The following is a 21,301-nucleotide window of genomic DNA, read 5'->3' on the forward strand; positions in this document are numbered from 1 at the left end:
AATTATTATTTCAATTCACCTACCAAAAATATTATTTCAATTTAAAAGCTATCGGAAGTTATATTTATAAAGAAATGTTAGCAACATACTACTAAAAAAATTTATTGAATTTTTTTTTTTTAAGGTTTCTTGGTATTTAATGACTTTTTCTTCTGATTGTGTAGTTTTTAATAAATTTTAATGAGGTGTTATTAGAGAGTATATTTTTAGTAATTCTCATAATTCAAAATGGTTATATCTAAAAAAAAATACCATTTACCATTTAATGCCTTTACGAGTTATTAGAGAGTATATTCTCATAATTCAAAATGGTTATATCTCAAAAAAAAAAAAAAAACCATTTAATGCCTTTACTACACTGAACAACAAATGTTAAGCTAAGGTAATCTTATTTTACTAAAAAAACAAAGGCAGCAAAACGATACAAATCCTTAGTAGAACTAGAATGTCTAAAGTCTCACTAGTATGAGTAGTATCACAGTATGAGTAGTATCACATCTTTCACTTTGTTATTACAAAAAAAAAAAAAAAAAAAAATCTTCTATATACACTAAGTTGACATGACGTTTATAAATTCAGCTAAATGAACAATTGCATACAAGGCATACAAATATTCAGCTAAATGAACAATTTGCATACGAGGCATACAAATATTCATTTCATATAAAACTTCTAATTTATTCAATGAAGAACTTGTATAGAGCAAAGCCTAGAAGAATTTCGGCTTTGTTAGAGACTGAGGCCTACGAATGTCCAAAAGAAAGTATGAGCTTATCATCACTGACGTCCCCCATCCATCCAACCACGGTTGTGAGTTCCTCCACAATCCACATTCACCAAAGTTCATGAATAAGCAAAGAGAAATGCTTTTTCAATTCATGCTTTTAACTTCAGACTTGGAACAACAGTTAACACCAAAAGTAATTGATGTTAAAGCATCCTTGGACAATTAAAGTATTAGTATGATAGTATTTCTACTGTATTACAAGATAATCCGCATCACTACGGAAAGCATCACCAGCAGTAGGAGGTAAGTTCTTGGGAGAAATATTTTTCCGCATTTGAGCATGAGTTTCTGCTTCATGCTGAAACATCTTCACCAATTCTTGCAGCTCAAGTTTCCTTACTTCAACCTGTTCCTCAACAACGGGGTTTTTCAGCCCAAGGTAAACCATGCCAACTGCTATCAGCACTACTCCCAGAACGACGAGGATGGCCGTGAAAACACCAAATGCATAAGGTGTCTGTTCTGCCCCAGGTATCCCATCAACGTTGATCCCAAATAACCCAGTAATGATGGTGAGGACAACGCCAACACCACCAAATACAGCTAAATTATGGGTTACTCGAAGGCTTCTATCCTGGATAGAGATTCAGCGGATTCAAGACAATTATCATGTTGATCTAGGGTGAGCAATATAAAGTTGTTCTAGCTACTGTCTGAAAGTAAAAAAGAAAAAAGCATTCTAAAGAAAGTCCTGAAGTATTGATACCTGCAACCAAGCTCGAACAGTGCTTTGCATAACATCTTGAATGGTAAACAGGCGGCCACGAACAGCTTCTTGCTCCTCAATCATTTCTCTTGTGCTCTTTTTTATTCCCTCTAACAAGGTTCTTGCTCCATTTCCTTTTAGATGCTGGAGAAGCTCAAAGACAATCTCATCTCTTGCATGGAGTGACCACTTCACTCTGATAACCTGCAATGAAGCAAGAGTAGTAAGAAGCTACTGTATAATGGATTTGGCCAGTATGAATTGTCATTAAAAAAATAAAATCAATCTAAGGTGGAGAATTTGGTTCACTTTGGTATTGCTTGTGCTTTTCGAAGCTATTTTCAAAAGTGAAAGATTAAAATTACACAAATAAAATCAATCTAAGGTGGAGAATTTGGTTCACTTCGGTATTGCTTGTGCTTTTCGAAGCTATTTTCAAAAGTGAAAGATTAAAATTACACAAATAAATATGTTATGGAATGTCACTATTATTAAAATGTATCTTTCCATGTTTGTAGAACAAAAAGCACTATTAAATTTCATTGACATTGTTGACAACTAAAAGAAATCATATGTTTGTATTATGTTAGTTGTTTTACATGAAGTTCAGAGACAAGTGGGCTCGGGTTTGAAAAGGGCTCAGTTCAGCTTGGCTATATAAGAAATAGTTCCACATGAAACTAAACTTGAGTATGATATGAACCATTTTTTTAGCTCAAATTTGGCTCAAATCAACTTCTCTAATACTTTGGCTCAGTTTATCAGTTTGAATTACATAAAAAATGAGACAATATGAACCAAATGAACAAAAGCCATAGCTCATAAACTTGACTCAATTCAACTAACTAATCAATTATACTATCGTAAATATGAAATACTATATATACAAAGTGTGTGTGAGAGAGAGTTCATGAACCAAAAGAGTATAGCAGTATTTGTCCTGAGTTCAGCTTAATTGGTCTATGAATTAAGTTCATTTGGCTAATTAACAAGGCAAGTTTCACACTACTCTCAAGCTTGTTTGGTTCATTTCCAGCCTTTTGAAGCTTGATAACTTTAGACCAGCTGCACATGCACATCTCTGGAAATTAAAATTTAGTTTACTAACAACTACAGCAAACAGATCTGCAACTCACATCTCTCTTTCCCTTGCTCACTTTATATAAGAGATGTAACGACAAAACTAAATTCAAATGTCTAAAATGATTCCTAATCTCTTCCAAAATAATTCTTAGAAAGGTCCTGACTCTGCTAATGAGTGCCGAGCATTGGTCAAGAAATCAATTAATAGAAAGTTTTTGCAAGAAATCACGGTGAGATTGCATTGAAATCATCATGGGGGGAGAGTGTTGGGAACATGTTTCCGTGAAGAGTTTTAACTTTTAATTCCTTAACCAGTGCTATAAGAGCACTTGTTAACATTGTCCTTGTTAGAAAAATAGAAAACCTAGGTACTAATATATATGATAAAGTAAATTATTTCTCCAATTGCGGAACTTTCAGGAGATAAGTACTTGCAGTTATTGCTGTAATCGATATTCACCAGTATAAATATACCCTAGTGTCGTCTAGTTTAGACATACAGATCCAGTATACTCTACATAATCTAATATCAAGTATAATTTTATAGGTTACAAGCACTACTTAACCTGCAACGGAAAGATCAACCTGTAAACTGCAAACATCCAACCATTTGAAAACCTCAACCCTCATTTTAACCCCTATTACTGAGTTAAAATAATCACATTTCTATCCAAATCAAAAAATCATGAAGTTGTCTGAAGATATATCTTCTGCTTAGCAAGAATGAATATACCTGTGTTGATAACTTTCTGATTTCTTGATTTAAGATTAAGATGAAAAGATTCAAATCTTCATGGTTTCTCCTAATAAAAGGGAAAACTGTCAACTTAGTGCAAGACAATTTATAAAACTGGAATGACTTGAAGTTACACAGATTGCACATTTAAGAACCTGTTCATAAACTTCAATTCAATCTCATCTGCCGCCCCAAATATAGATTTACGGAATAACCTGACAAATTAAATAAAAATGTCAATCCGAACATGACTTGAAGTTTACATAAAATGCAGTTGAAAAAGAAAGTGTACAAAGATCTGCAAGCATGAGGTACATTGGCCATCTTCGCAAGCTACTTATCTACTGGACACTCCTAAGGAAACAACATGCCCATATAATCTAGTACGAGGTGGTAAAAGTCAATAAATCTAAAATATAAAATTTAACAGCAGAACTTAACAAAACCTAACCTGACAATCCACATTTTTCCTGTCTTTCGTGCATAACAGAGATAGAAGTGATAGACAAAATATATTCCTTTCATTTTCTAGCAACAAAGTCAATCATATTTTTCATATGCTTGATAGCTTTTTCTTTCAGAACATGCAATGTCTTAATATTTACAAACTTAACTCACCCTCAGACATCTAAATTCTGAAGTTATATAACTAGAAGCAAGACCTAACCTACTTTTGACTATTTCTTTTCCAAAATTAACTATTACCAGCATCAAATATGAAGGAAAATGCTGTCATTACCTATCATCCCACCGTGAGAGACGACAAGCAAGTAGTGCTATAACTTCATGCACTGTTCTCGGCATATTATACCCTCCAGCAGAAAGAAGCTCCTAACCATAGTGAAGCACTGAATGAATTACATCTCTCTAAAAGAATATTATTGTGTAACTTGAGGCCAGAGAGACAGAACAACCTGAACTTCTGTTATACCCAGAACATTTATCCTTGATACTGATCCTTTTATATGCATTACAGTTACAAGGAAGTTTTGAGATTGCCAAGACCTAAGAACAATTGGAATGTCATCTTCTTCAACAAGAGGATCACCTGCGGATTGTCCCAAGAGCTCAAATAACAGCCCTCCTGCAACTCTGACTGGGACCTACAAGTAAGAAGTCCAATCAATATCGAGTTAGATTGGTTTCTGAGGAAAATTCATTGTGGGGTATGTCATTGAAGGTTTTCTTTTCTTTGGGAGGCGGTACAAGTCATTGGATGTCTACTTAAATAGCTGTATTGCTTTCTTTCAGATGAACTGCTATCTACTGGTTGTGTGGCACTAACTCAAACAAGCCCAAGGTTTAATTCCTAAGGAATCCTAGGTTTATTTTTGTATTTTTCTCATATTTTTTTTGTCTTCTTAATTTATTTTTCTCCTCAAAAAATCACCATATCACATCCCGAAAAGTTTCTTGCTATATTAAAATTATCCAACTTAGTGCTAGGTGTCAAGCTCTTGATGCTGTGTTTTCCCACTCAATGATTTCTTAATGATTTTCCTGAAAAACTAACGACAACAACTTGAGATTTGTTGGTCTCTGTTGTGCTGCCCACACGGACTTTGTTCTAGTTTGTACTAAAACCCATCAACTGAAATCCAATTTCCATTGGTTTTCCTTCCACGCTTAATTTATCCTAGAAAACTCGAATCCAAATCTGTTAAATTCCAAACCTATAGATGTTTTTCTCTTAAGACCAGCAAACTAAGGAAGAGAAGAAAAATCCAAAAAGTCACTTGCTTTTTTAGTTGCTTATCATCAGGGTGAATACATCACAAAGAAGCCACAATCCTACAAGCATTTATGCCATCAACAAAAACATAATACAATTGAAAATTTTAATTTAAAATCTTATTGCATATACACACACTCTCATATGTATGCTTGATGTGGTGCATGTAAATGTGTTTTAGCAAACATATATCCAAATCTAGATTGCCAAATGATAATATTTGTTAAGACTTAAGACTGACAATAACAATAGTTTAAAATGCAACGTACCTCATAGAGAAGGTGTTTCATTCGCTCACTTATAAGCCTACTTTCGTCTCTCAAGGCTAAACTAACAGCAGGGTGTAGCCATTGAGCATTGCTGAGCCAAGCCTCAACAGTGGGGTGACCTGCAAAAACATGGCACCACCATATAGGCCCAGCCGGATGCTCCCAATAAGGAGCTGCCAAATCTGCTACTGTAAAATCATCTTCAGAATCCTCAAATTCCAATTGATGAGAAGACCAGTCAGCATCAACCTGAACTGCTTGGACAAGTTCTGAAATTCTTGCCCATCCAATTGGTACCCAATGACCTCCCTCATACTTTTTAGATTGCCCAGCCTTATGGGCCTGGCCCTCCTTGTCGTCATCTGAGCCACCAAACAAACTGTCCCTTGAGACATTTACAGATGAAGGATCTGAGAGCTTCTTTTTGTCATCTGAAGGGACATGCATCTTTGAATGTTGGCCATTAACATGTAGTCTGTCTGTGATCTTTGATGAGGAGCTCGATTTAACCGATCTGTTTTGTCCTTTAATGTATTCAAAAGCACAAATAAGTCCATCTTTCCAAAGGTTATTTCCGTGATTGGGATCTCTACCGTGATAAGTTTTATGGCTATCTAGTTTCCTCGTGATTCCCGAGGAATGTGATTTACCTTCTGTATCACTCATTTTTCTGCTCTTAATGAAGCCAACATAGGGCTTTTAAGTTAGCTCTTCACCAGAAAAGCCACTCTTATATGAGGAAAGCTACACTGCTATGGCATTTGAAAAACTACGGATTTCAGGACACGATTTGACAATCAACATCAACCTTCCCTGACTTATCTGTTATCACAAATCAATGCTACAATTTGAAGGGAAAAGGTATTAATCTTACAATAGGACAGTACAGATATTCTTACTGAAATAAAAAAGATTAAAAAAAAAAAAAGGCAGAAAAGGTGAATGAAAATAATTTAAACCTCACTGTTCATTCATTTTGCTGTGGTAGTTAGTTAAAGTAAGAGATTATGAAAGAAAGTCTTTCAATAATGGTCTAAATCTAACCAATCAATCATCAAACCGCATCAAAAGCAATAAACCTGTCATGCAATCTATTTTCTTGTTTAAAAGAGAAAACAAGTTTGGGTGATGAATAATTATAACAAGCCTTCAAATGAGGTTGGCTCACTGGGTTTTTTTTTCCAGTGTTCCTAATGGCTCTAAGAACTCAACAATAAGCATAATTGTAACGATGCAAGATGTCAGTTATCACTCGGATACTTTCCAAGTTAGAATTCAATTCAGCAGCATGTATATCTAAGGTGCATATATAAAAGCGCATAGCAGGTTTATTAATATCATAAAGACCACAACTAAATTCTATTAATTCAGATTTCAGAAGACTCGGACATTGATATCATTACCATTCACCGATCCTAAAAGAATTGAATACTTAGTAATCATTTGCATTGTGAAACCAACCGTGCTTAAGCATTGGAAAAAAAATATAGTTCAAATCAAAACTCAAACAACAAATAAAATTTTATGTATATAACAACCAAAGAAACTGAACAAGGAAACCGTAAATAAGAAACAATTTGAGGAATAAAAAGGAAATTACCAGAGGCAGAGGAGAGTGGTGTCTTTCAACTTCAATCCCAAATCCAATCCTTATATTAATAAATTAATAAAAGAAAAAACACGCAGCCCGCGCACAACCCGAGCGAATCGATACCCTGACAATGATGTGCGAATTGCGATATATAAACAAACACACTACACTATCTACTACTACTCATAAATTCGTTATTTTCACGTTATAGAATCAATCGAAGCACTTTGTTGCTTTATTTGACTCTAATTTAACTTGTTAAGTGCTCAAGCATCTATTCTTTTTTTTTTTTTTAATAGGAGGAATCGAAGATAATTTCAGAAAATTTACAATAATTTACGACTCTCCAACCAATTATACCAATTATAAGCAGATCATTTGAATTGGAGCATCTATTCTTCTTCCTTTGTTTTTTTTTTAACTTTTTTGAGGTTTCATGTCCAAAGTCACTTGATTGGATGCATTTAATTTAGTCGGACTTCATTTGTCTATTCTATGCTGAGAGAGGGACATAAAGTCAGAAACTGAACACTCTACCTATTCTTTTTTGTTTCTACAATGACCGCATATATTTTCAACCTAGTGAAGTTAGTTGTAGACTTGTAGTTGTATCCAATTTATTACTTTATGTTTTATTTACTTGAGCATTGTCAATATTATCCAATTTACTATATTAAATACAAAAAATATTAATATTTATGTTTTAACAATTTTAAAAATGTTTGTTAAATCAGAAAAGCATTATGTGCTGATGAGTAAGCAATAAAAGAATATTGTAATCATAATTTTATTAATTATATATTACAAAAATTAAAACTTCATACTTAATTTTTATGCTTTAAAGCACTTTTTTCGATTTAAAAAATCAAATTTATATTTATCAAATATAGAGAACCAGAGCAGTGTCGTGCAAATGCACATTCAAAAACACAACGAACACGCATTAAGATGTCATTGCTTTAAAATGAAATTATAGAAATGCTTTGTTATAGTTTTTGAACGGGAGGCCAATAACCACTGAAATTTTTGCAATGTAACTAACTGATGAGTTATCAAAAGTGTTTTTTTAGTTGAAAAACATTGTCAAACTCTACCGCCGACATGGACTTAAATATTAACCCACATACGCACCCGATGCTACCACAACCCAATGAATGATGCATGATGTCGTTAAATTATTACTTGTTTGATTTGTTAATTCTGAATGTTTTAGCTGAATCCAACCGATGCTCACCCCCTACAATCAGGTTTAGTGCATGATTGTTCGTGCATGATTGTTCAGGAGAACTTTCTAATGTGTATATCACAGCACAATTGAGCGCAACCAGTTATAACAGGTGAGAATGTTACCCAAAAGAGATCTTCCACTATGATCAGGATGAAAATATTAGAAAACAAAACAAAAAACGTACCGAGTAAACCAAATTAGCACACTTAGTACCTACGTTAAACATGACCAACATAATTATGTAGAATACAACCTCGTGGCAATGGGCTCAAGGTCTCTAGAGACCAAACAATGATTTTTACTAGACCGTAAATGCCTCTGATTAGCCACTTTCAAACTCACATAAATACCCTGAAAAACCGGGAGATGATTAAGATTAGTAGCTGTTTTGCCATATTTGTTGGGACTGCTTGGATGGTTGGCTTTGCGGACCACCCAAGGATGCTTCCCGAGGATTTTGTGGCTGATGTTCCAGCGAAATGCCAGTCTGAGATTGGTAGAAATTAGGGTACCCAAGGGGTCCAAAATGCTGTGAAGGCTGTTGCTGCTGTTGCTGCCTTTGCCGAAATCCACCTGGTTGTTGTTGATTCTGTCCCTGCAAATTATAATAGTTGCTGGGAGGAACTGCAGACATTGTTCGAGAGCCAGGGCCCTGAACCCACATGGGAGAATTCTCGTTCTAGAAGAAAACACCAAATAAAACCATTTCAGCTTTACATATAAGCAGCATTAGAAAAAAAGTAAACAAGGTTCCATGTTATATTCTTTCCTCAACCCCACCTCCCCCAAAACTGACAATTCAGAGTTACATAATAGTAACAAAGTGAACTTGAGGTTTGTAAACAAGAATAAATAAAAGAAAGTTTAACAGATCACATTTCAACTTGAATCATCATATGATATTTCCAAATTGGCAACTTTTAAGAGAAGAATCGTAACAGGAAAACAAAACCAGTTAAATGTAAATAGTTTAAAAATCAAGATCTTTGTACCTGCTGTAGTGACATCATATGATTATTGTCCTTAAACTGGGAGTTTATAAGATCCTCATATCCAATGGTTGTCCCAGTAGGAGCAGCAGGTGGATTCAGAGAAAAATTTCCTCCAGGAATGCTTGTTGAACTGCCAAAGCCATATCCAGGAGGAATAGCAGCAGACTGAGGCAAACTGCTGGCAGAAACATTATTTTTATACTGTGGAAGCACTGCTGCCAGAGATTGGGGATATGTGTTATTTCCAGCAAAAGTCTGCTGAAAAGCTGATGGCATATAGGTATAGCTCTGAGGCAAGAATGGATAGCTAATCATGTTAGCAAAATGCCCCAGAGGAAGAGTAGGTTGGGAGTAGGGATGCACAGCAAGGTGCTGAGGAAGTGCAGGTCCAGTGGCAACACCTGCACCAGACAGGGTTTGTGCATTAGGTTGAGGTGTAGTAATGCCACTAGCTCTTAGAGCCTGCAAATTGACAAGAGAAACAATCAAACTGAATTCCAAAAAAAAATATCTTCCTATCCTATAACAACAATTTCAAAATATGGATGCAACAATTAAACCTGCAAATCTAATCATTAGCAAATAATTTAAATCCAGAATACACCCACTACCAGCTCTAAAAACATTTCTGTTAATACGAAACCAATCAATTTGACCAGCAATATAGGAAAACCAACACAATCATCTGATTTGAGTTGATTAACCAGATGTAAGTCAGCTTTAACTAATGTATAAAGTAGCAAATACAGTTGGCATTTAATATATATATATATATTACACCATATTCATAGCTAGGTGAAATTTGTGATACAGCTAATGAATATTACATTATAAATAATTTATTGGAATACCACCACAGCACTTCAATATACTATAAACCAGATTTCTTAATTCCACTATTGCACTTCTTAGGCTAAGAATGATATAAAATTCAAAATACTATGTCATCCATAACATTTCATTTAAACAACTTAACATCTCATTATATAGAGAAACTTAAATAAGCTTATTAGAGCAGAAGTGCACCTCTGACACGGTTATGGTGGAACTACCAATGTTACTATATTTTGTAGGCATCGATTGTGTTGCAGGGAAGGGTAAGTATGGAATATCTTCTCTTGCTGTTTGAACTGGCAATGACAACAGAGCACTGGGCAAAGAATTTGTATGCACCTGCTAAAATATTGACGGAATGACAGTAAAATTTAGATCTACATGGCAGGATTGCTAGATAGAATTGCAAGATATAAGACAGAAACTAAAGCAATATCAAATATTAAAACTACAGATGATTCACATAATGCAGTTTTAGGGGGGAGGGGGCAATTTAACTATAGTAATGTATTCCTTCAAACAAACAAAAACAAGTGTTCAGAAACATCTAATGAGGCTTGGTTTGTTTTATAGGTGCACATTCTTGCAATCAGCTGTTTTGCTGAAGGAACAAATTTCTACTTCAAAAAATTGCTTCTGAACACGAGATTTTCATATTTCCGGCCATGAAATATCTAATAAAAACAGGCAGTAAGTCATTCTAAACTTATTCACTAAAGATCTAAAATATGACCAAGCCATAAAACATGAATTACCATTACACCAGAGAAGGGAGCAAGATTCTGCATCTGTGAGCTGGTCTGTGAAAGAGGAAATGTGACCTCCGGTTGTTGGGCATTTTCATAATTAAATCCATGAGACTGGGATGTAAATGAATACTGATTTTCCTGAGCAATTTCAGGGGGGTCCGGTTTTAAAGCCTCTTGTTGTGAAATGGAAGTATGTTCATAGGTCCCAGCACTTACACCAGTTCCTTGAACTAAATTTCCATCTGAGGTAGTAGTAGCAGTAGTAGAAAGATGCTCATCCCCGTAATAGTCAGGATTTCTGCAAGAAAGATATCTTTAAGGAAACTAAGAATAATTATGATATTGCAAGTTAGGACAAAGTATACTATTATATAAGCAACATACCTAGTGTCTGAGTTCTCAATTGTTGAAACATCTGTTGCACCAGATGTATCCTCCAAGCTACTTTTCAAAGGCCTAGATGTAAATGACCCAGATCCAGAAAGGGGGTTTCCAGATCCAAAACTTCCAAAGCTCAGATTCATGCATTCTGGAGTATGGAGTAGTAGGTGATTTGGAATTACTACAGAAGGATTCTCATGTTCTTGTTCTGTCCCCTGATCATCTCTCTGTATATTTAGCTGCTCTATGTTTGCAGCCACTGATGAAACATCATCTTCAGCTGAAAGGAAGAAATTAAGAATTAAGACTATAACCAGGCGCATGTCCAAGATAAAATTATGAACAGTAGGCATAAAGCATCCCAGTTGCCAATGTCATTATCATAAAAAAAGATGTCTGTTAGATACTGAGATTGGTAGGAATATTATGTCTATGTACACCATAAAAAAGATGTACCTCCTGTGTTATCCTCTGACGTACTTTTAGCAGATATAGAAGCAGATTCAACATTGTCTGCATTCTCAACAGAACCATCTTCAGCTACATGTTCATCCAAGTGAGTTTTCTGCTGCCAATCAGCTTCAGCAAAGCTTGATGAGTTTGCATAGTACTCAGAATTTGCATGGGCATCCACATCTGCATATACTATAACATCATGTTGGTTCTCAATACAAGGCCATTCATCATTCTGTGGAACATTGTCGCTAATGACATGGCCTTGATTAGTATTTGTTTCTGAAACTTTGGAAGCATAACCTTGCAATGAATGCAAATTGTTATCTGAAGCTGCTGGAGGCATGAAGACATTCTGATGATTACAACTCTGGATGGAAGAGTTATGCATGGATGGCCTGGCCTGTGGCCTACCCATCTTGACAATGTCGGCCATTGATACTTGACCTGTATTCCCTGTCCATGCAGATTGCAGTCCAGCACGTTGTGATGATGAAGATGGTCCATCACCGATGCCAAATGCATATGTTTTTTCAGTAACCACAGAATCACTGCAACAATTTTGAACATAAAATGAGGCATGAGAAGTGGGAACTGCACCCTAGCCACGCAACAATAACACGATTCTGTATCCAAGTGCTTGTAGGCACAATCAAAAAAGACAATATTTTATGCTACTAAAGATAGATAAAAGAGGAATAGCCACATAACAAAATAGTCAAATACTTTAGGACTACATATGTAATATATTCTCTATATAGTTAAATGTTACAAATAGAAGTTGCAAAAAACATCATATAAAAACTACTAACAGTCCATTTTCAACCAATTTCATTCCAAAACCAAAATACTCACTGTTCATAATACTCAGCACAGAAAGATCAATGTACATAAAGTATCCAGAGAATAATTGGCACATAATCATCTACTGTTTGAGAAAAATATTAAATTGATACACAAAATAGATTGTAAGGGATGGATGCCAAGACAGCCTACTTCTTTTCAAAATAAATTGAAGGATTTTCCCTTTTGTATTAACCTCAGTAGATGGTCAGGCTTGGTTTTCAATTTCATCTTATAACTAGGCCAAATTTGCAAATGTATCATAACTATAAGAATCCCTTTAAACATTGTGATACATCTTTCCCACTCCAATCATGTAAATTTTATTGTGTGTTTATACATGAAGGAAAATAAACCTGTAGGATGGCAGTCTCGTGTTCGTATTATTTCCCAGCACACTAGGTGCAGAAGATGTGGACCCTCCAAAAGTGGGTGCCCCATTTTCCTTCTTGTATACAGGCTTCCCCTGCAGACCATAATCTGGCCTCCCAAAACAGGGCAGAAATTTAAATAATCATTATAATAACAACAACAATAATAGTGACAGATACTATAAGTTTCATTAAATATACAGTCCAGCGCAATTTATCAGTTCAACACCCATCATCCACATACCACTGCTGCCGAATTGGTTGGCACCACCACGTCCACCATAACGATCTGTGCCAGCCCTACCACCACCACGACTAGATGTGTTGTTTGTCCCACTCCCACGAGACCTGGAATCTGTAGGGTCCTTAATCTGAACCAACAAGGGCAAGAACAGGTAAAAATAACACAGACAAACTCAAACAAAATATCAAAAACAAAATAAGTGTAGGGACAGTTAGCAGAAACAAATGCTCAAGTCGAAGTGTCAAACCAACTCATCATATCCACCTACAAATTTAGCACACAGATTAACCTACTGTCAACTTATAAACCTACGCACAAGCCACATGACATAGCAGTAGAACACACTCAGGGAAGAAGAAACAAAATTGATTATTTGATTACATTATCAAGCATAAAATCAATTCTTTTTTTCAAGATAACACAAAACCAATTCTGAATAGCTGAAACAAACAAAAACAAAAAGAAGCGTGCACCTCTTTTTTCTTTTCTCGCTTGCTCTTCACCTCATGAAAAGGATCTACACAATTAACAAACCTAACATTAGATAACATCTATTACAGCACCCTGCGCCACAAAATCACACTCCACAGCCAAAAACAAAAACACGCGGATTATTCTCGCTCAGTTATTTCTCACTTTCGCATAATGCGCAAGCGAGCAAAGCAATAGCCTCGAAACATAGAACAAAGGTATTTTGCGTTTCGTTCAAGTGAAAGAAAAGCATCTAAAACCTCGAAACAGAAAACAAAGAGAGATTGAAATAGAGAGAGGGGGGCAGGGAAACCTTGTGAGAGGAGACGACTAACAGCTTCGTTAGGGTCCATGTTACAGTCTTTGAGCGTGGCGTAGATCTCGTGATCGGGGAAATTGGAGACAATCTCCTTCAAGCTCTGAACCATCTTCCGCGATGACGCCGGAATCGTCGCCGACAGCGCCTTGCCGCCGCCATTGTTGTGGCTGCCACCGCCCTTCCCACTCATCGTCTTTCTCTCTCACACACTTTTTCTCGCACCACCGGACTAGCTAGGGTTCCGCCGCGACAACAACCGGAAAGAAGAAAACCTCTCTCGCTCACTCGAACGCTCCTCTCGCTCTACAGTTTGCAACCAAAAAGCGAAACCCCTTCTTGCTCTCCCCCCCACTCCTTTTCTCTCTGCGTCTACAATTTTTTTATTATTATTTTAATTTTTATTTCTTTTAAAGCGTTTTCTTTCTTGTTTTTTTTTTCTGAACTAAATAAATATCCTCTTTGGAAAATAGTTAGGATAAGATTGCAAGAAATTATTATATCATTCAAGACTATTTAATATCAATCAATTTTTATCAAATACATTATTAATTTTTTTAATAAATTAAAAATCATAATTACATATCATGTGAAAAATCATATAATTTTTAAATTATGTAATAATTTCTAATCAATTACGTAACTTATAATCAATCAAATATTAAATTTATATATTTCAACAAAAATTTAAACCTTAATTCCACATGATCTTATAAATAAATAAATAAAAACATTAGTTAACCACGTTCTAATTTTGATGTTTTAAAAAAAAAACATTTCATTTTATTCTAATTTTGATGTTATACTTGTTTTTTTAATCCAGCTTATGTTATACCTGTAACCAATAACTTATACATTATTTGGTAGCCATGATGTAATAAAATAAACAATTATCATATCTTATCGTAATTGTTACACTAATAAGATATGATTATCTTATCCTATATCATATCACGTCCTATAGGTTCAATATATTTTTTAGGTTTAATTTTAATTTTTGACTATCCAATTTTTATCATCCAAATTTTATCACTTTAAGTTTTTTTCATAAATTTGATAATTTAATTTTTTACCACTGCAGTATTAACTCTTTATAAAGAATTATACGCTACACTTTAGTTTTTTTTGCTGGACAAAGGGCCAAAGCCCAACTAACAAGATAAAGCAATGGAGTTTACATTAGAAGACAGAAAATTATAAATAAATTTGGGAGGTTCCTGAAACACACTGAACTGTTCATCCATATTCAAGGCTTCCTTTGCCAAAGCATCGACGGTTATTAATTCTAGATTCCAACCCCATCTTCCATAATAAGCTTCTCAGTGTCTCTGGACTTTTCCAACCCCATATCAAAATTATCAAACCGCATGAAGTTGTTAAATCTAAGCCTTATGGTATGATAAGTGTCTAAGCGAGGAAAACTAACAAGTTTTACACAGATTTCTCCTTTCCTTTATTTCATTGAAATGGTATATCTATAACCATCTCCAGTGATGATTTGACACTTATAGCCTCTAACAGAAAGGATGATGATAACAGAATGTCGGCTAACAGAATTGCTAATAACACAGAAAAGTGAAATGCATATAGTGCTTGTCGGGCAAGGGTCTCTTCTGAGAGGGTGAAGTCAAGCGTAGTCATGTAGGTATGTTGGTCTCTTTGTGCATCCTTTGTGGGCATGTTGTTGTCTAGGTTGTTATTGTTATCAATACCCTCCCCTAGGAAAGCAACCTTGTCCCCAAGTAATGAGGAAGTGAAGGGGGAGCCTTACCATAAATGGCCTCAAATGGTGGCACACCGGTGGCAGAATGGATAGTCGTGTTGTAGGACCACTCTTTAAGTGATAGAAAGGACAACCACTAGGATGCTTTATCATGAATGAAAGCTCTGAGATATTATTCGAGGACCACGTTGAGCACTTTAGTTTGGTTGTCTATTTTGCGGTGGTATGAAGTACTTATGCACAATTTGGTTCTGTAAATACGAAATAATTCTCGCCAAAAGCTGTTGATGAATACTGGGTCACGATCGAACATGATGTTGTTTAGGAAGCCATGAAACTTGCAAACGATGTCAATGAATAGCAGAACGACCTTGTGGGTCGTGTATGATGATGGTAAAGCCCCAAAATGAGCCCCTTTTATGAAGCAGTCAACCACTACGAGGATGACGGAAAGTCCATGTGATGGTGGAAGGCCGATGATAAATCCATTAATAAGTCCTCCCAAATAATGCAAGGAATGGGAAGAGGTTGGAGGAGGTCAACGGGCTTAGTAGTCTTGTACTTTACCTGTTGACAGACAAGACATTAAGAGATGAAGTTACGAACGTCACTTTGCATGGATGCCCAAAAGAAATTTTCACGTATCCGGGGAAGAGATTAATTACATATTAATTACATATATTTAATACTTAATTGGATCTATAATCTTCTTCACCCCTTTCCGTGTCAATAACTAGAATGAAAAAAAAGGGAATATCAATGCATCTGGAAAAAAACGATTGATCTCTATCAAGAGACCCGCCAAAGCCCCGAACCATAGAGTACTTACTACTGGTGCCACGGAAAGATATGTTTTTAGATCTCGCATTTCAAATCCTCCTTTTTAAGTCTTTTTTCTATCTATAATTTATTTGAATTTAATATTCTTTTTTATTATTCTAAAGAATATTAGTTATATTTCTTTAGAATCTTTTTTTTCTTTTTCATATTCTATTCTATATTATAGTATAGGAAACTAAAAAAAATGGCAGAAAATTAGAAAAATGATAGATATATATTATATATATCTATATATCAACAGATAAAAATGTGGAAAATAAGACAAAGATTCTTTACAATAACACTATAAACAAATGGAAAAGGGATGTAGCAGAGTCTTAACAAAGCCCAGATGGTCGTCCGATGGTGTTGAGTGAAACTCTGTGAGGAGCAGGGGAATGAATGAGTGTGATGCCGAAAACTAAATTTTCTGCTTATGGAAAACCAAACCACGACTGACGGAGAAGTCCGAGTGACCCTCTAGATTATCTTAAACATGTCACGAGAACTTACAGAACTCTGAGGTTTCCTGGAGAGAGTGGCGTAATTGTTCCAGGAATTCAAATTTGGGCATGGACAAAGAATAATGTTGATCGTCATTGATGAAAATGTGCGATAATGCGTCTGCTGCCACGTTACCAGAACCAGACCTGTATTGGATTGAGTAATTGAAACCTAGAAGCTTCGAGAGATAGTGTTGCTACTTCGGAGTTTGAATCACTTGAGACATGAGGTCTTTGAGGCTTTGGTGGTCAATGATGATGATGAAGCAATACCCTAGAAGATAATGCCGCCATTTGCGAACCGCCGATGTAATGGCACGTAATTCTCTGATATATGTTGAGGCATGTTGCAATCATGGACAAAAAACCTTATTGAAGAAGGCGATAGGGGTGGAATTGTTGTTGGAGCACAACTCCCATTGAGGTGTCGAAAGCATCGATTTTGAGGATGAATATGGCAAAGTGAAATTAGGAGGTACCATAACTAGGGCCAGCATCATCATTTTTTTAAGTTGGAGGAACGCCTGTTGAGCGTCATCAGACCAGTGAAATTGGTCCTTCCTCAACAGTTTAGGTAGTGGCCTAGCAATGGATGCGTAATTGCGGATGAAGCGCCTGTAGAACCCAGTAAAACCCAAAAAAAACCTCGTAAATCAGTAGTTGAAAGAAGAATGGGCCAATCCATCATGGCGTTAATCTGAGTGGGGTCTGGTGCTACGCTTGTCGTTGAAACCACGTGGCCCAGGTACTGTAATTCGTCTTTGGCAAAGAGGCACTTGTGCTTGTATAAATGAAACTTGTTATGGGCTAACACTGTCAATACCTTCTGCAAGTGACCAAGGTGTGCATCTAGTGAAAGACTATATACGAGGATGTAATCAAAGAAAATCACAACAAATTTGCGAAGAAATGGATTAAGCAATTCGTTCATGGTGGCTTAGAATGTCACCAAAGCGTTCCAAAGACCAAATGACATTACATTGTACTCATAATGTCCCTGGTGGGTGCGAAAAGCAATTTTGGGCATGTCAGCGACGACCACAGGGATTTGATGGAACCATTGTCGGAGATCCAATTTCGAGAAGTAGGATGCGTTGGCCAATTCATCCAATAGCTCATCGATAGTGGGCATGGGAAACCAATCCTTAATAGTGATCGCGTTTAAAGCTCTGTAATCCACGCGACACCTCCAGTTGTTGTCCTTTTTCTTTACCAATAGCACAAGCGAATAGAATGAATTGCAGCTCAATTGAATTAAGCTTATTTGCAACATGTTTGCAACCTGACGCTAGAGCTCAGCTTTCTAACTATGGGGATAACGATATGGACGAATGTTTACGGGTTGTGAGTTAGACTGTAAGTGGATATGGTGGGATATTGGCCAGGTTAGTGGTAATTCAGTGGGTTCCCAGAAAAGATGGTCGTAACAGGAAAGGAGATGTATGAGAGGTGGTGGTGTTTCAGGTGGGATTAAGGGTGAGGTGAGCTGGACTGGGTCAGGTAGTCAGGTAAGCTGGAAGAGGGCGGATACGCCCTGTGTTTGTACCAAACAGCGAACCTGGTAGGTTGAGGCCGATGCGGGTTGGAGAGGCATGTCTGCTGTTAATTGGAGTTGGGGGTCCAACATAGAAAAATTCATGGTACGAGAGGTGTAATCAGTAAGAATAAGGCCCAACTCTTGTAGCCATTGGACTCTTAGGACTATGTTCGCACCACTAAGGCCTAAAACAAAAAGATTTGACCTAAATAAGTGACCCTGGATCGTGAGTGGAGTTTTAGGGCAGACCTTATGGCAAAGGAGAGTGCCGCCATCGCCAACCATAACTTGGAGTGGGTTGATTGCGATGGTGGGCAAAGCGAGGAATTATGCCACTCAAGCTTACACAAAGTTATGGGTACTCCGGTCATCTACCAGTATTATAACTTGGTGATGGTTGAGGGATTTATAAATTCGAAAGGTTGCGGGGGCAGGCAGGCCCGATAAAGCATTAAGGCTCAGTTGCGGAGTGTCGAAGATCAAGGGAGAAGGCAAACTAGACTCGGGGTCTAGTGAGTTTGACGTCGATGGGGGGTCGGAGTTGTCTTCCGCAATGAGAAGGTGGAGACGGAGTTTGCAATGGTGGCCCACCACCCACTTGTCATCACAGTGATAACAAAGGTTGTGGTCACTGCAACTAGCCAGCTCCTCCGATGAGAGTCATTTCACTGACAATTTAGGTGGTGGTGGAACGCTCGTGGCAGAAGGGGACTGTGAAATAGCCGATGGAAGTGGGGATAAGAATCGAGGAAGACGCCGGTTGTCATGGAGTTTATCCTCCTGTAGCTTGGCTAGGGCGATGACTTGTGGCAACGACAGTGGTTGCAGCGCCTAAACTTCACGGTGGAGTTTTGGAATAAGGCCTGAGATGAAGCAACCTAGGAGAAAGGGGTGAGCAAGTTCGATCATTCAATTAGCCAATCGCTCTAATTCTGAAAGGTAATTATTGATTGTTCCCTTCTGTTGTAGCTTGAATAACGTGTCGTGGGGTCATCATAGAAGGACGGGGCAAATCTGGCTTTAAGGGCCTATAACATTACTAGCCACGATGTTAGAAGTCTATTGCGGCTCATCCATTGGTACCAACAGAGAGCTGGACCTTCCATGTAGAAGGACGCCACCATCACGCTTGTTGTCAAGCACATACTGATAGTTGAAAAACTGGGTGATTTTAAAAATTCACCCCAGTGGGTCTTGACTGTCGAGGCACGGGACATCCAACTTCATATGTGGGCAAGGAAATGGAGAAGAGGGTAGTGATGGAGGTGGCGAATTCTTTGGGGGAAGGAGGTGGAAGGGTGAGGTGTGCAAGACGCTCAAGGATCGAGTCAATCTTAGAATCCATGGTAGACTAGGCTTGGGCTAGTGAGGCGTGGTTCTGAACGAGGGATTGCTAGCCTTGGGTAAGGCGGAGCACAACCTCTTCGAGTCGCTTCATGGTAGCTTGCCTAGTATTGTGTTCAGGCATGATGGAAGCGACAGGGCAAGTTGGACCAAATTGGTATGATAAGTGTCTAAGCTACTAGAGAAAACTAACAAGTAAGTTTTACGCAAATTTCTCCTTGCCTTTATTTCATTGAAATGGTATATTTATAGTGATCTACACTGATGATTTGACACTTATGACCTCTAACAAAAATGATAGCAATAACAGAATGTCAGCTAACAAAATTGCTAATAATAGAAAAGTGGAATGCACGATAGTGCTTGTCAGGCGAGGGTCTCTTCTAAGAGGGTGAAGTCAAGCATAGTCCTCTCAGTATGTTGGTCTCTTGTGCATCCTTGTGAGCAACAAAAAGGTTACAAGTTTACTATTTGTAAACTATTATAAAATTCTATACATGTTTGGTAGCAACAAAATTGATGAATTTGTAAACTATTATAAAATTCTATACATGTTTGGTAGCAACAAAAAAGTTACAAGTTTACTATTTGATTAACATATTACTTCGCCTTTCATAACGCTTCCAGTTTCTACAGCTATAACCGAATAATCTTTTTCAATAATGAAAATTATCAAGACTAGATTAAGAAACAAGATGAAAGTTGAATTGTTAGATGATAGCATGATAGTTCACAATGAAAGAGATCATTGTTGCAAGTATTAGTTTTGATTTAATTATGGATGATTTTAAGTCACTCAAAAAGCGTATAGATGCACTTTATGATAATATTTATCATTTACTTAATATTGTTTGGTATTATAACGTGTTTTAAAATTTTTATCAAACCTTCTACAATATTATCACAAGAAATGTATTTATTGATGATGTGGGATCCCCATTTTGGAGATGCACGAAATTGTTGTTATAACTTAGATTGATGAGACATATAAGGTGTGTGATAATTTCCACTTGTACCTATAGTGTTTTGGAGACATATATATACCCTAATATGTTATATTCAATTATAAAATAAATAAACTCTACTCTTCACTTTGTTATACAAAAAGTACATAGTCTTTTTTAATGGTTTTGTTGTATGTACATTGCATGCATCACGGATATCTAGAAGTTTTTTTTATTCAAGTAAGAACAATTTAAATGGTGTATCAAATCATTATTTGTTTTTGAAAAACTTATTTAGTCATTTTAAAAACAATTTTTTGTTCAAAAAACATAATAAAACTAATTCATAATAACATTGTTATTAACAGTCTAATGAAAAGAAAAAATGTTCAGATTTGAGCTTTATACAATTAAATGGACTCCTCCTCCAGCTGGTTTTTACAAGATGAATAATGATGTGGGGTTTAATAATATTGATGACACTACAAACTGGGAAATGTGTTGTAGGGGCAATTTAGGGGCTTTCTTTTCTTCTTTTTTTCTGATTGAACGGGGAAGCCTTAGTTGCAGCCTATGGAAGGAGAGGCTTTGGGGATGTTACAAGCTATCAAATGGCTCACTAATTTTGGTTTGACTCAAGTAATG

General features: G+C 36.5%; 2 protein-coding genes across 8 annotated transcripts; both read right to left on the reverse strand.

Moving 5' to 3' along the window:
• Positions 1–431: 431 nt before the first annotated feature.
• Positions 432–7,361, reverse strand: LOC114388173. 3 transcript variants are annotated; one of them, XM_028348507.1, is made up of 8 exons: positions 6,914–7,361; positions 5,314–6,135; positions 4,227–4,415; positions 4,052–4,143; positions 3,468–3,527; positions 3,310–3,379; positions 1,494–1,697; positions 432–1,361 (listed from the first exon to the last, which is right to left on the reverse strand). In XM_028348507.1, the coding sequence occupies exons 2-8, from the start codon at positions 5,977–5,979 to the stop codon at positions 975–977; spliced, it is 1,668 nt and encodes a 555-aa protein (XP_028204308.1). In that variant the 5' UTR covers positions 5,980–6,135; positions 6,914–7,361; the 3' UTR covers positions 432–974. The 3 variants fall into 3 exon arrangements, with proteins under 3 accessions (XP_028204308.1, XP_028204306.1, XP_028204307.1); XM_028348505.1 differs by having other exon boundaries at positions 5,314–6,154; XM_028348506.1 differs by lacking the exon at positions 6,914–7,361 and adding an exon at positions 6,717–6,867 and having other exon boundaries at positions 5,314–6,154.
• Positions 7,362–8,248: 887 nt separating this feature from the next.
• Positions 8,249–14,163, reverse strand: LOC114387181. Of its 5 annotated transcripts, none has more exons than XM_028347325.1 (10): positions 13,784–14,163; positions 13,473–13,516; positions 13,000–13,126; positions 12,741–12,864; positions 11,569–12,092; positions 11,092–11,368; positions 10,714–11,020; positions 10,151–10,300; positions 9,125–9,586; positions 8,249–8,811 (listed from the first exon to the last, which is right to left on the reverse strand). In XM_028347325.1, exons 1-10 carry the CDS (start codon positions 13,977–13,979, stop codon positions 8,509–8,511), a joined length of 2,514 nt encoding a protein of 837 aa, XP_028203126.1. In that variant the 5' UTR covers positions 13,980–14,163; the 3' UTR covers positions 8,249–8,508. The 5 variants fall into 5 exon arrangements, with proteins under 5 accessions (XP_028203126.1, XP_028203123.1, XP_028203122.1 ...); XM_028347322.1 differs by having other exon boundaries at positions 10,151–10,297; positions 11,545–12,092; positions 13,784–14,162; XM_028347321.1 differs by having other exon boundaries at positions 11,545–12,092; positions 13,784–14,162.
• Positions 14,164–21,301: the final 7,138 nt, after the last annotated feature.

The sequence above is a fragment of the Glycine soja genome, chromosome 15 (genome assembly GCF_004193775.1).
Source record: "Glycine soja cultivar W05 chromosome 15, ASM419377v2, whole genome shotgun sequence".
Lineage (NCBI taxonomy): Eukaryota > Viridiplantae > Streptophyta > Magnoliopsida > Fabales > Fabaceae > Glycine > Glycine soja.